The sequence below is a fragment of the Theropithecus gelada genome, chromosome 7a, assembly GCF_003255815.1.
Source record: "Theropithecus gelada isolate Dixy chromosome 7a, Tgel_1.0, whole genome shotgun sequence".
In the NCBI taxonomy this organism is placed as follows: Eukaryota; Metazoa; Chordata; class Mammalia; order Primates; family Cercopithecidae; genus Theropithecus; species Theropithecus gelada.
The window spans coordinates 15892027-15907705 of record NC_037674.1 but is presented as its reverse complement, the minus strand read 5'-3'; the positions used below and the strand labels follow the sequence as shown (position 1 = coordinate 15907705).

The 15679-nt window shown below is 44.6% G+C and overlaps 1 protein-coding gene across 6 annotated transcripts in view; it reads left to right on the top strand.

Moving 5' to 3' along the window:
- Window positions 1–15679, top strand: part of CCDC32 (coiled-coil domain containing 32) — a 36066-nt gene that overhangs the window by 7448 nt on the left and 12939 nt on the right. For 4 of the 6 annotated variants that reach the window (XM_025390695.1, XM_025390696.1, XM_025390694.1 and 1 more), the window contains exons 3-4: window positions 1768–1924; window positions 5027–5999. In XM_025390695.1, coding sequence (XP_025246480.1) covers window positions 1768–1924; window positions 5027–5183 — 314 coding nt within the window. In that variant the 3' untranslated portion in view covers window positions 5184–5999. Of the gene's footprint in view, window positions 1–1767; window positions 1925–5026; window positions 6000–15679 lie in introns of those variants that run through there. The other 2 variants (XM_025390698.1, XM_025390693.1) reach the window with 1 other exon arrangement.

Here is a 15679-nt window from a genome sequence, read left to right as displayed (position 1 = left end):
AAAAAAAAAAAAAAAAAAAAAAAAAAAAAAAAAAAAAAAAAGAAATAAAAAGTTTAATGAAGACAGTGATGATTCTGATTAGTGAAGACTGGCTTGGAAAGTTAATGATCTTTTCTAAAGTCAGTTAAGAAGTTTTCGGGCCGGGCGAGGTGGCTCAAGCCTGTAATCCCAGCACTTTGGGAGGCCGAGACGGGCGGATCACGAGGTCAGGAGATCGAGACCATCCTGGCTAACACGGTGAAACCCTGTCTCTACTAAAAAATACAAAAAACTATCCGGACGAGGTGGTGGGTGCCTGTAGTCCCAGCTACTCGGGAGGCTGAGGCAGGAGAATGGCGTAAACCCGGGAAGCGGAGCTTGCAGTGAGCTAGATCCAGCCACTGCACTCCAGCCTGGGTGACAGCGAGACTCTGTCTCAAAAAAAAAAAAGAAGTTTTTATCTCTGAAGAAAATAAGAGTCATTTCTGTTGCCTATGGCACGGACTGGGAGACAGCGGCAGACAGGGATGTGTTAGTGCCTGTTTCTGCCTGCCCTGTTGAAATCACACCTGACCAGGGACTCAGCATACGTAGAGAGGGGAGGACCTTTTCCGGCCCAAAAGAGTACCTTCCACCTTGATAACTGAGGCCAGACAATATGAAGATTGTTTTTATTGCTAAATAACTTATATCAAAGAGAATCCACTGATAACAGCAGTAATTAAAAACTTAAATGTATGCTATGGATAACCCTTTTTATATCCTCAAGGAGAAAACAAACCCTGCAAATATTTAACATTTATCAACTGCAGGTTTTTTTAACATGGTTGAGTTCACGGTGGTAATAACAGGAACAAAAGGTATTTGTTTTGATCAGTGGGTGTTAGCTGATGTGACTTTTTTAGAAATGAAAACAGAACTGCAAATCATAGTTTCTATTGGCTCTAAGCTTGATGTTCACCACCCCACCATGCCATCATTTACCTATGTACTTATAGTTGAAGGCAAAACTAAATTAAGGCAGACGGTAAATGGTGATGTCCTTTCTTACATTCTTCAAAAGGGGAAATCTGTTAGACAATTAGAGTTAAAATGCAAACAAGAGTAATTTAACCTCTATCATCAAGAAGCCATATGGAGCACTGTCATGGGATTAGAAGACATTTGTTTTTGTGAGACTCCAACATCCAGGCCACAAGTTGAGCAACTTTAAAAATGTTGGGAGATTCTTTTTATCAAGAATTTAATCACACATAGAGATTTTAAAGGTCTCTTATTGAATTCTCATCAAGTCAATTTTAATACCTAATGAACCGTTGGATCTTTCATCATTTTCTCTAATTCTTTCTCATGAGATTTGGAAACCACTTCATGTTACTGTAACAAAAAGAAAAACCACTTACTCCTGACAGATTATTTTCAAGGAGTTGAAAAAAGACAGTAGTATACACATGTCAAACCAGGGAAAACAACCATTCCTTAGAGAGATACCTGCTGGGCTTATGTGATTTCAAAGAAAACAAGCCATTGATTTATTTATGAGAACCTATGGCTTTTCCCTTTTCTCAGGTTAAACATTTATTTGATACAATGCAGGGTGAGGACTTTGTGAAGAAAAAAAGAAGACTGTTCAATTCCCTTTTATCTGTCCTTAAAAAATGACCTCTTTGGCAGGGAGTGTGGATGTCCTCATCAGATATTTTTTTAAGTTGGTATTTTGAGTTTTAGATTTAGTTAAAATTTCATGTCATACTCATTTTCCTTATTAAGCTCTACTTCTCTCTCTAGAGAAGAAGCTAAGAAGAATCAAAGGTTTAAATCAGGAAGTGACTTCCAAGGACATGCTTCGAACTCTGGCCCAAGCCAAGAAGGAATGCTGGGATCGGTTCCTCCAGGAGAAGTTAGCTTCAGAGTTCTTTGTGGATGGACTTGATTCTGATGAGAGGTAATCGATTCCCCATCTAGTCCCAGCTGAAATCAGCCTTTATGTAGTTGTTCTATTTGTTTTTAGCCCAGCAGTAGATTTTTAAGAACAGACTTCTTTGCCAAAAGGCAAATACTGCAGCTACATGTTGGTCACATATGAATAGAGTTAAGGATAAACCATTGTGTTCATTTTTAAGTATGCAGTGACTTGAGAAAGTAGTAATTAATCAATCTCTCTTATGTTTTTGAATTGTTTCTCATGAGGTTTGGAAAACATGTTACTGTAACAAAAGTAAAAACCATTTACTCTTCAGAGAGATTATTTTCTGGAACTCTCTCTTCTTACCTCTGAATTTCCACTGCCCCACAAATTTTTTTTTTTTTTTTTTTTTTTTTGAGGTGGAATCTTGCTCTGTTGCCCAGGCTGGAGTACAGTGGCACGATCTTGGCGCACTGCAATCTCTGCCTACTGGGTTCCAGCAATTCTTGTGCCTCAGCTTCCTGAGTAGCTGGGACTACAGGCGTGTGCCACCATACCCAGCTAATTTTTGTATTTTTAGTAGAGATGGGGTTTCACCATGTTGGCCAGGCTGGTCTTGAACTTCTGACCTCAGGTGATCTGCCTGCCTTGGCCTCACAAAGTGCTGGGATTACAAGTGTGAGCCACTGCACTCGGCCTGCCTTACAGAATTTTTGTCAGATTGTAGCCACTGAATGAATTTATGTAGACTAAATGAATGAATTGATTAAGCATCCATTGTGTGATAGCACTGTGCTTTGGCATCATGGAGGGAATGGTATAAGGAAGTTCTAGACCCATTTGTTTTTGTCCTCAAAACTACTTGCGGGCAGATGACAAATATATGTAACAATACCAGGCAGTAATAAGAGAAGGGCCAGTTTAGTAGAAGTGACAGAACGTGCTTTGGGAATTGAGAGACCGCTGAGCTCCCTCCTGGCTTTGGTGTTTTGCCATAGAGGGAGGCAGGACTTGAACAGTAGTTTAGATGCAGAAAGTAGTTTAGATGCAAGTAATTTAGATGCAGAAAGATAGAGAGGTAGAGAGGACATGCTGCCCTGCCCCAGTGAGGAGGAATGGGGCTCGACACTCAGGAAATCGGCTCTGCCACTTACTGGTTGTATGTTCTTGGGTAAGTAACCTGTGTGTGCCTCAGTTTCCTGATCTGTGAAATGGGAGCAATCAGCTCTTATCTCGTAAGTTGTTATGAGGGTTAAACAAGTTACTATATGTAAAGGGTATAGAACAATGCCTAGCACATGGTAAGCACTACAGAAGTGTTACTAATATTATCCTTTCTAACAGAATTTTAGAGTTAGTAAGAAATTATTCAAAGTAAAAATCAATGGGGGGAGTAAAAAATTGAATTTTAACAAAAGGTCTTAGGGTTTGTCCATAGGTTTGCAACATATGGACATTGGTGTTCAGAGTCCCATCATGTCAGAAGTACTGCTGCTGAAATCAGGACAGTATGTGAATAAAACTTCATATGTACATTTACTTGCAAATTTGCAAAATACTTTCACTTACATTATCTCAAATGCTGAATGAGCATGCCTCTAGATGCTTCAAAATCAGTGTAGCATCTAAGGTCAGGCCAACTCTCCTCTGAGGGTTCAGGAAATCATATACATTTTGCTCTTTTCTATCTCTAAAGGTCCAACCTAATATAAGTCTTAAATTGCTCCAAACATAGGAGATTTGAAGATGCAAACTCCTGACCCACTGATAATTTTGTATTTACTTATATTCTTTCTCCCCCTGAATACCTCCCTTCTCTCCAGCTCTGAGAAGAAAAGACAAAACTTTCTCCCGTGTCATTCTCAAGTAGAAATCCTCTTTCTCTGAAATCAGATCAGCATGTTCCTATGTATTTATCAATATGTAAAACAATGTGGATTTTCCCTTCTCTATGGAAATAATTTGAACAATTCTATGAAAAGTGTGGTAAATGAAGATTAAATGCTGTGTCACACCTGATTCCCCTGAGCTGTGAGCACTAGAGTCAATCAGCTGCTCTCATTGCCCTCTGACATTTAGATTTTTCCCCAGAGCCTACATCTGTGGGAATGTTTCTCTCTATCATTGTCCAGAAAAAACACCAGGAAACACTAGTTCTTCAAAGTTTATCTTTTAAACAGAGGCCATTTTATAATGGGGTTGTATAGGTCTTCACATATGTGAGGGCCAGGTAGGTGATCCTCCTTGTGGTATGCTTTTGGCAAGGGAGTAATGGGCTGAGAAATCCAGCTGTCCAAAACATAATACCCCATACACCAAGAGAGGCCTAAAATCTGCTGTTACGGTATTCTTTCTTGGGTTGAGACTTTGTGCTATTGAGGAGCATTGAATAAGGTTTACATTATTTCTAGTCATTTATATTGTACTGTGAATGTCTAATAGCTTTAGGGTATAGGGTCCTGTAAGGAAGGTCGGTAGGGGACCCTGAGCTTGACAATTACATCTCTACTCTCCCTATAGATCCAGACAAAAAGAGAGCCCTCTGGCATAGTGGTCAGTCTCTTGTGGGGAATATTTGCTGCTCAGATGTTTTTATCTTAGGGACTTGCTATAGGATGAAATAAACAAACAAAAACACCCACAAAAAGAAAAAACAACAAAAAAAATCACTGAGTGCAAGTAAGTGCTATAATTGAGTCCCAGACTGCCTCAGCTATAAGAGGTAAAAGATACTTGGATTTTTGCCTCAGTAATAATTTGGTATTTATTTGAGTGTTTCTTCCCCTTGACAATTTCTTTCCTCTCCTGTTTTGAGTGAAAAAAGACCTATCTTTAGGTCTTTAGGACTGAGGCATACACTCTTCAGCGGTTCTCATCAAGCCTTCAGAGGCTCTGCATTCAAAGGGGGCCTACTGCTGCCTGTAGCCAAAGTGCCCACTATGGGGTAAATTATGCGCAGAGCTGCCACGATGCACAGCTGCCATAGGAGTATCCTTGTACTCCCCAGGTTAGCAGTGAAAAACAATTGTAGGAAGAAATTGCTGGTGGGCGGGAAGGTAGTGTTTGAGTAACTGAGATAATCATTAAGTAATTAATCAGTGAGGTCTGACACAGCCACCCTTTTCTTCTGCCCTTTCATAGCACCTTGGAACATTTCAAGAGGTGGCTGCAGCCGGATAAAGTAGCCGTCAGCACAGAGGAGGTCCAGTATCTGATTCCTCCAGAGTCACAGGTTGAGAAGCCAGTGGCCAAGGACGAGCCAGCAGCCGGGGACAAACCAGCAGCAGCAGAGCAGTAAATTACACACACTCACACACGTGCAGCAGCTGTCTCGGGTCCAGAGGGAGCAGCGTGGAGCTCATCGGCAGCAGCAGGGAGAAATCCACTGAGGGAAAAACCCAAATTTCACTCCACAAAGAAAACAGCTGCAAGCCCCCAGGGACTTACTTGGGGCTGGCATGTGTGACTGTCTTGGGTGAAGTGACTGACCCAGTGCACGCTGGATCAAAATGCTGCTTTCCTCTGTGTCTCAGCTTGACTGAGCTCTGTCACTGCAGATTAGAAGTCTGCTAAGGATCGAATGTGAAAGTACTTGGAGAAACTGAGGCCCCTCATGTGTAATGTGTAAGTTAAGTGAGCCATATATTTTCTTGCCTCTTCTGGACATTCATGCTTGTGTCCCAAGCATTCCCTTGGTGAACTGTCACGGGTGAGTGGGGCCAGTAAGAGTGAAGTCTGCTCCTTGAATCCAAGCCCCATCTGGGGCTTCTCTAACAAATCTGTAGTAAGTGTACGGACTCCAGAGAGAGAGGCTGGCCTTCTTTCTCTCATTTGTTCCTTGCGGAGAAAAGAAGTGTGAAAATGTGGGTGTTTATGTCTGTGTATATATATTTTTTATTTCATGCATGGCCTCTCCTCCAACTTCCTCCTGCACTTAAAAAGGGCCAGGTTCCAAATTAGACTTGTAAATATGGTGTTAGTGTTTGACACTACTCCTGGATAGTTCCAAACGTCTTCCTTGTGGCAGCTTCCCTGGCTGAGCCCGAGGTTCCCTCCCTGTTTATCGTGTTCATGATCAGTATATGTTGTCCATGTAAAACTTTTCTCAACGGAATAGCAGTGTCTGTGGTGCTGTTGACTCGATTCCTCCCGGAGGGATGTTCCAGGCAGCAGGAGGTAAAGACTAATGCATGCCAAGCCACGGGAGCTGGCCACCTTTGCCACACTCCTGTTATTAGCATGTGCCCTCAGACAGTCCAGACTTTGGTGTTCTGAGGCCTTTGCTCCATGGGCCTTCTTCCTGGGTAATAGTTTACAAATCCCTAATGATCAGTAGGGTGGCTGTAAAAATCTTCAGATCCAGAGAGGAGCCAAAAGAAAAAATAGAATAAATCAATCAATCTTCTGAGAACATTTGCTTTTTTTTTCTTTTTATTCCTGAGGCAGGGTCTCACTTTGTTGCCCAGGCTGCAGTGCAGTGGTACAATCATATAGTTCACTGTAACCTCAAACTCCTGAGCTCAGGTGATCGTCCCACCTCAGCCTCCTGAGTAGTTGGAATTAGAGGTGCAAGCCACCACACCCAGCTACTGTTTGCTCATTTCTAAATCAAGTATTTGCCTTGCCCGAAAAGACAGGAACCAATTAGGTTGTTCCATATACTTGCTTAGTGATACGAATATTTTTATTGTAATATTCAAATATACTTTCCTCTTTTTTCCTTATTTTTTTTGTTTTTCTGAGACAAGGTCTCCTCAGTCTGTCACCCAAGCTGGAATATAGTGACGGTCATGGCTCACTACAGCCTCAACCTCCCAGGCTCAATCCATCCTTCTGGCTTAGCTTCTCCGGAGTAGCTGGGACTATAGGCATGTGCCACTATGCCTGGCTAATTAAAAAAATTTTTTTTATAGAGACAGGGTCACATTATTTTGCTTAGGTTAGTCTCGAACATCTGGGCTCAAGCTATCCTTCCACCTTGGCCTCCCAAAGTGCTGGGATTACAGGTGCAAGCCACCATGCCTGGCCCTTTCCTCTCTTTCCATTGACTAATGGTTAAACTTTTTCTTTTTTTTTGAGACAGGGTCTCACTCTATCACCAGGGCTGGACGGCAGTGGCATGGTCTCAGTTCACCACAGTCTTGACCTCCTGGGCTCAGGTGATCCTGCCTGAGGCTCCCGAGTATCTGGGACTACAGGTGCACACCACCATGCCCAGCTAATTTTTTATATTTTTTGTAGAGATGGGATTTTGCCATGTTGTCCTGGCTGGGTTAACACCTTTATTAGTAGATTTAGTAGCTTTATTCTTACAGCATTCTATTGGCAGGATACGTGTGACACAGAGAGTGGCTCTCTGTGGCCCCTGGGCACGTTGAGGAAGCCAGAGTACTGACGGTCATCCAGCTCTGGTCCAGGCTTGCAGGCCGCCATCTCCACCTGGAGTTCAGACGCCAGGCCTCACTCCACTCCAGGAGTGATGGCTTTCAGGATGGATTTTTTAAAGAAAGAGAAACTAAAATTTTTCTTCTCCTTGGATGATAAACAAACAAAAATTATTCTTCCTCAGAAACAACAATTTAAGAAAAAAAAACAATGAGGTCTCAAAACACTCTCCCAAAGTGCAGATCATGGGACGGTAAGAGAATATTTCTATACCCGAAAATAGTGTTTCTGTCATTCAGGCAAGGTTCTAGCTTTGCCTTTTCCCTACTTCCCATTTTCTACCTCAGAAACAGAAATCGGAATATGAGAGGGTGGAGAATCGCTTTAGAGGAACTGAAACGGAGTTGTAAGTTGAATGGTTTCTAGCCCATGTGTAAACCTGGGTGCGGTGTGAGAGGAGCTCTGCGTGACTCCATGGAAGGGAACCCAGTGAGTTGTAGCTATAGTTTCTTAATTGATTTAGAGGTGACAGCTTAAACAATGGCTCCAAAAAAAGCCTTAAAAAAAAGAGCCCAACCAGCTTTGGCCCTACTTCAGTTATAAGACTCAAGACAGGATATTGCCTGTGGGATGTTAGGTCTGTGCGAGGGCTGTTTACTTGAACCCAGAAATAGGTTATTTAAGGCAGAGATTCATTTATCTAACCAATATTTGTTGGGCCCCTGCCATGTTCCATTTACCAAAACCAAATTTGACACTAGCTCCCAAAGCTAACTTGTTAATATAGATTTATCTTAGGCTAGTGAAGTGGCACTACATTGGAAACTGAGAGTCTTTTGAGTGCTGTCTTTTATCTGTCTTGTGGCTTACTGAATGGTCATAAATAAGTCACGTGACCTCTTCATGTTCCAGTTCCTTTTTAGTAATGGGACTAACCACAGGAAAAAATAGTATTGGCCCCAAATGCTGATCTGTTTCCTTTGACCCTGAAAACTCCAGGGCCCTGAACTCCAGTTAGGGCTTCCTCAACCCAGTAAGATTTATAAGTTGGTAGAGAGTCTTACTTATCACCCCCAAATTTCTTCCTTCTTCCTCCTTAGTGAAATAGGCAGCAAGTTAGAGCAAATGGAGCAATATTTAGTGCTAAGCCTTAGAGCCAGGGGAGGGTAATCACCAACAGGGGCCCAGCCGTAATGACTTGGTACACCCAGAGAAGGCTGGGCTGCAGCCAGGCAGATAACCTAAGGGACTGCCGCTGTTCTCTCCCAGCACACGTGCTCATCACTCAGTGCCTGGCGAGATCCTGACTAGAGTGACACAGGCATGCATCCAATACCTGATGCAGAAATAGGCCCTGGCTGTAGGCAAAGCAAGTAAACAAACGTCCCGCCAGCTGTGGCCGAGGTGCACCCTTCCAGGCAGACCTGCCCACCAGAACCATTGCTGGAAGACGGGAGCTCTGGAGCCTCTCCCTGGCCCTGTTTTGGAAGGAGTCCTCCAAGGCTGAGAATAGCCCCAGCCACATCAAGCAGGCAAGGTTGTCTTGAAAATTCTAAATTATCCCAACCAGCTTTGGCCCTACTTTAGTTATAAGACTCAAGATAGGATACTGCCATTGGGATGTTAGGTGGGTGTGAGGACCGTTTACTTGAACCCAGAAATAGGTTATTTAAGGCAGAGATTCATTCATCTAACCAATATTTGTTGAGCCCCTGCCATGTTCCTGGCACTATGCATGGTGTTAAATAAAGCAGAACGGCATCTTCCCACATAGAATGATGGAGGGGGGAATAGAGCCTACCTCATTAATTCTGTGGAAGGTGTAAGCACAAGGTGCTTTGAGAGCACGTGGGAAGGAGATGTGAGAGCCCTAGACCAGTTGGGGTGGGGTAGGAGAGAGGCCGTGTTAGGGGAGCTGAGTCCATAGAAATGAATGGGAGTCATCCTGGCTAACACGGAGAAACCCCGTCTCCACTAAAAAATACAAAAAACTAGCCGGGCGAGGTGGCGGGCGCCTGTAGTCCCAGCTACTCGGGAGGCTGAGGCAGGAGAATGGCGTAAACCCGCCATGGCGGAGCTTGCAGTGAGCTGAGATCCGGCCACTGCACTCCAGCCTGGGCGACAGAGCGAGACTCCGTCTCAAAAAAAAAAAAAAAAAAAAAAGAGGGGCAGTGACAAAATAAGATTTACATCTAGAAGGTTATGGCTGCCATGGGTATGCCATAATTAAAGTGATTGCGGGTGGACAAGTTATTCACACTTGGCAGCGATACATGTCTATGCGAAATGGTTTTTCTTTGTTTTTATTTTTATTATTATTATTTTTTTTTGAGGCGGAGTCTCGCTCTGCCGCCCAGGCTGGGGTGCAGTGGCCGGATCTCAGCTCACTGCAAGCTCCGCCTCTCGGGTTCACGCCATTCTCCTGCCTCAGCCTCCCGTGTAGCTGGAACTACAGGCGCCCGCCACCGCGCTCTGCTAAGTTTTGTATTTTTAGTAGAGACGGGGTTTCACCGTGTTAGTCAGGATGGTCTCGATCTCCTGACCTCGTGATCCGCCCATCTCGGCCTCCCAAAGTGCTAGGATTACAGGCTTGAGCCACCGCGCCAGGCCTCTTTGTTTTTATTTTCTACTTCAATTTGTATTGTTATTTTTTCACTATTACAGAACAAGTAGAATCATGTATGGCAGACTGTATTTTCCAAAGATGGCCAAATCAGTGTATCCCATCCCACTCATTCATGTTCCAGTGTGATGTGGACACTCCTCCACTGAAATCTTCGGTTAATATTCCCTCCCTTTGAACCTGGGCAGACCTATGTAACTGCCTTGCTAATAGAGTACAGCACAAATAACGGGACTTCTGAGGCAAGGTCATAAAAGCACTCCACTTGGGGTCTCTCTCTCTCTCTCAGCATGCTCCTTGGTAGTTCTGAGCCGGCATGTAAGAAGTCGGCCACAGAGATAGAGAAGCCCAGGGAGTCCCAGCTGTTTGAGTCTTCCCACCCCAGGCATCAGACATACAAGTAAGTCAGTCAAATGATTTCATCCCCCAGCTTTTAATGTCCCAAGTGACACCAGGTGGTACAGAGACAAACTGTCCCTGCAAAGCCCTGCAGATTCATGAGCAAAATAAATGTCATGTTTTAAACACTAAGTTTTGGGTGGATTTGTTACTCAGCAATAGATAACCAATGCACCATAAGCTAAGTTTCAGGTTTTAAGTAGCTAATTTTAAAGTATTTTATTTTGCGGCCGGGCGTGGTGGCTCAAGCCTGTAATCCCAGCACTTTGGGAGGCCGAGACGGGTGGATCACGAGGTCAGGAGATCGAGACCATCCTGGCTAACACGGTGAAACCCCGTCTCTACTAAAAAATACAAAAAAAAAAAAAAAACTAGCTGGGCGAGGTGGCGGGCGCCTGTAGTCCCAGCTACTGGGGAGGCTGAGGCAGGAGAATGGCGTGAACCCGGGAGGCGGAGCTTGCAGTGAGCTGAGATCCGGCCACCACACTCCAGCCTGGGTGACAGAGCGAGACTCCGTCTCAAAAAAAAAAAAAAAAAAAAAAAAGTATTTTATTTTGCAGTCCCCTCTAGTCTGCGATGGTTGCAGAATTTAATACTTATGCTGGCTACAGTAGGGAGAGGGGCAAAATTTGACGCAAGAATCCAGCTGTGAGGTGGTTGCAGTTGTCTAAGATGGAGATGATAGTACTTGAGAACTTTTTCCATTTAGGATGTAGAATACTGCAAGAAAATGCCCCTTCCGTCCTAACAATGTGAAAAAGCAGGTATAAAATAATAACTTTTCTTGAGCCCGTCAGAAAGCCAAGGTCACAAGGCAACCAAATAAAAGAGAGATAGTGTTAAGGGAGCTGAGTCCATAGAAATGAATAGGAGTGAGAGGAAATAGAAGGAGAGATAGTGACACATCGACTGTTTCAACTTTGACAAAGATGTGGCTGTCTTACAAGTGGGTAAGAAAAAAACCAATAAAAATGTTAACAAATTTGTGAAGTCCACATGTGGTCTAACATGTCAGTATAGAATAGCTGAATAGGATTCTAGACACGGGAGTGCATGCAAAGGCAACCTTTTTTTCTATAGGCCTTCCCTGGGGTTCATGGGGAAAAGTGGGAGCAGGGCAGGAAATGGAGGGACTGTTCTTCCTTGGTGATTCATGCGTACAGAGGTTGATCAAGGCTGGTGGACGGCAAAAAACCTCAACTTCCACAGTCCTCCCCTTTAAGCAAAAGCCTTAAGCCTCGGTGGAGGGTAACAAACGTTTGCTTCAGTGGGAGGAATAAAAGCAAAACTTATCTGCTTTTGGTGAGGTGTCAAAACCTTCTTGCCCTTCTTGAACAGGCAAAGACCCATTGCACCTGGGACTAGAAGCAGTCCTGGGACCCAGGAGCAGAAGCAGGAAACTGTCCTGGGCTGAAGAGTCAAGTGAAGGTCCACTCTGTTGTGGGGAAGGCAAGAACTTTGGCTAATCCTAGATGAACCACATATAAGGCAGAGTTTGGCTGCCATAGGGAAGAGGGACAGAAACACTGAGAAAGTCCCACTGCTGAAGCTCAGGTACCTAGGACCTATTTAAGACTGAAGCTGGGCCAGGGTAACAGAATCAACCCTGCCCTGCCCTGCCTGAGCCTGGCACCAGATCACAAGCAACGGATGTCTCTTACCGGCTGAAAAGCTGGGTGTGGGACAGCAGCACTGAGGAAGCCCTGACACCCCAGTCCCCACTCTAAGCAGCCCACCACTAGAGGAACTGGGGTGCACTGAAGGTAATGAGAGTACAACCAAACCCAAATCCTGTCCAGTTCCTAACAAGACTGACTCAACTCCCCAGACCAACCCACCAGACTCAACCTTCTGTCAGTGGGGCTGACAGACGAGGCAGCCTCACTCCCAGACACAGATACTATTTAGCTCAGTCTCTGCGGTTCCATACACCATGGGCATTCAGTTAAAAAACTGCAAAACACAGGTTGGGCACTATGGCTCACACCTGTAATCCTAGCACTTTGGGAGGCCGAGACAGGTGGATGACCTGAGGTCAGGAGTTTGAGACCAGCCTGGTCAACATGGTGAAACCCCATCTCTACTAAAAATACAAAAATTAGCCAGGCATTGGTGGCATGTGCCTGTAGTCCCAGCTACTCCAGAGGCTGAGGCAGGAGAAGCACTTGAACATGGGAGGGTGAGGTTGCGGTGAGTTGAGATGGCCCCACTGCACTCCAGCCTGGGCAACAGAGCAAGACTCCGTCTCAAAATAAAATAATAATAATAAAATAAAATATAAAATAGCAAAACACACAAAACGGCAAGAAGAAAACCACCCAATCCATTATCAGAAGATGAATCAACACAACCAGACTCACTGATGACGCAGATGTTGGAACTATCGCAGAGGGACTTAAAATAATTACAATTACTATGGGGTCTAGTGGGGAAAGGTGGGCAACTTGCATGAACAGACAGGGAATTTTGGCAGAGACATGGAAACTAAGAGAAAGTGAAATGGGGCTGGGCGTGGTGGCTCATGCCTGTAATACCAGCACTTGGGGAGGCCAAGGCAGGAGGAGCACAAGAGCACATGAGTTTGAGACCAGCCTGGGCAACATGAGACCCCATCTCACCAAAAAATACAGAAATTAGCCAGGCATAGTGGCTCATGCCTGTAGTCCCAGTTACTTGGGAGGCTGAGGCAACAGAATCACTTGAACCCAGGAGGCAGAGGTTGCAGTGAGCCAAGATCATGCCACTGCCCTCCAGCCTGGGTGACAGGGTGAGACACTGTCTCAGGAAAAAAAAAAAGAAAGAAAAAGGAAAAGTCAAATGGAAATGCTAGAAATAAAAAACATGATATTAGAGATGAATTGCTTCCACAGGCTTTTCAGTAGGTAGGCATAGGTGAAGAACCAGTGAACTTGAACTGGTCAATAAAAATTATCTGAACCCTAAAACACAAAGAGAAACTGGGATGGGGGAAAAGAAACTGGGATGGGGGAAAGCAAAACAAAGCAAAACCTTTAAGAGCTGAGGGACAATAACAGTCTAATATACGTGTGATTCCAGTCTCAGAAGGTAAAGAGAGAGAGAATGGAGCAGAATAAATTTTTGAAGAGATGATAGTTACATGAATGAGGTATGGCAGCAAGACTAGAGAGAAGTGGATATGGGAGCATTTGTAAGGAGAACCACTGGGGCTTGGTCACTGAGTGGAGGGAAGTGTGGCACCTGAGTGTCTGTCTTGGGAGCTTCAGGCTCTCAGCAGTTAGCAGTGGGTGGTTAGCTGGTGGTGGTGCCAGGATGGAGAGCCAAGCCTAGCTCTCTGGCGCCTGTGCTCTCTGCTGGTACCCCATACCACCTCCTACAGGCCAAAGTGGAGCAGTAGTGGGCCTCTGCTCCTGGATTTCCTGGCCTCCAGCCTCAGCCTTTCCTGAGCCCTCAATGTACTATTCCCATTAGTCAATGTGTGGCAGAGAGATGTTCATCTCCCCCCATTCTCTCCACCTCCTCTGTCCCAAGTGTTGTGTCACACACTGCTCTAAAGGTTTTCTTTTCCCAAACAGACTCTCTCCTCCCTTCATGTTTACCTAATCCACTTTTAAAAATTACTTCTTTAGCAGGTGAGATAAGTAGGGAGGGAGGAAGCAAAGGTGGAGGTGGGTGATAAGAGGGACTCTGTGTGTGTGTGTGTGTGTGTGTGTATACAAGAAAGGAGATAGGTTACTGAGAGTTTATGGGCATTTTAAAGAATAGGTATCTCCAGGACCAGTTTTGGTTCTTTAATCTTTTTTTTTTTTTTTTTTTTTTTGAGACGGAGTCTCGCTCTGTAGCCCAGGCTGGAGTGCAGTGGCCGGATCTCAGCTCACTGCAAGCTCCGCCTCCCGGGTTCACGCCATTCTCCGGCCTCAGCCTCCCGAGTAGCTGGGACTACAGGCGCCCGCCACCTCGCCCGGCTATTTTTTGTATTTCTTAGTAGAGACGGGGTTTCACCGTGTTAGCCAGGATGGTCTCGATCTCCTGACCTCGTGATCCGCCCATCTCGGCCTCCCAAAGTGCTGGGATTACAGGCTTGAGCCACCGCGCCCGGCCGGTTCTTTAATCTTATATCCTTTGGGGATGAGACCATCAACTATTGGCTCAGCAGAATGCCAAGGTGCAGTGTGGTCTTTAGCATGGTGCCTGATCAAGGCAGACAGGATGCGGAGTGTACGTTGGGTAAGAGTATGGTAGAGGAGACTCACAGTTGTTGAAACAGTCATCCCAAAGGTAAACTCTTTTATTGATAAGCTGACATGTTGTTGGTTTCTTTTTCCTGTGTTCAACTCAACATTTTTATCAATGATTTGGTTGAGTGAATAGAAGGTAACCTTATCAAAAGTGAGAAGAGTAGGTAATTGATTAAATAACAGAATAACAATTCTAAAATTTTTCTATAGACTAGAGTGATGGGACAAAGTTCTAGTGACAGAAGCCAAGAAGCCAGACTCTGGAAAGTTTTCCAAGGCTATTGCAAAAAAAAAAAAAAAAAAAAAAAAGAAATCCAAGCCAGACTCAATTCTAGCCTAAGATATACAGAGCTGGCTTCAGTTAGCTGGATCCCAGGACTCCAGCAGTATCTTTAGCCTCTCTTCCTCCCACTGTTGACTATCTGTGTGTGTTCGTATAGCACAGGGAGCTCTGGGCAGACATCATTCCAGTTTAGGAGCTCTAGAGGAAATATAACACTTTCCAACCCCATATAATAGATCCCAGGGGGCTCAGCACAGTGGTTTAGGCTTAATAATCCCAGCACTTCGGGAGGCCAAGGTGGGAGGATCACTTGAGCCCAGGAGTTTGAGACCAGCCTGGGCAACACACAGAGACCTCGTCTCTACAAAAAAATTTAAAAATTAGCCTGGCATGGTACTGCAGGCCTGTAGTCCAGCTACTGGGGATGCTGAGGTGGGAGGACTGCTTGAGCCCAGGAGGTTGAGGCTGCAGTGAGCTATGATTGCCTTACTGCACTCTATCCTGGGTGACAGAGCAAGATCATGTCTCAAATAAATAAATAAATTCCAGGGGAAGGACTCAGATTGGCTTGGCCTGGGTCACATGCTTGTCATTGGAGCAGTGACTATGATAAGGGCAAGATCTATGAGTAAGTGTACAGGATACTGTGGTTAACAGTCCCACCAGAACCATATAAGAATGGGAAGTGAAAGAAGATTGCTGTTGGCTGGAGAAAGGGGAAAGTGGTATGGAAAACCCCAAACAGGAGTTCAGTGTCTTAACAGTTCAATGGTGTCAGCAGTGTTATGTGTTGCTAAAAAAAAGTTATAATTCTAGGAATCAATAGTGGAAATGTACTTGGGACATAGTAGTGTAAAAATATATTCTGCACTGGTCATGCCTCTCTG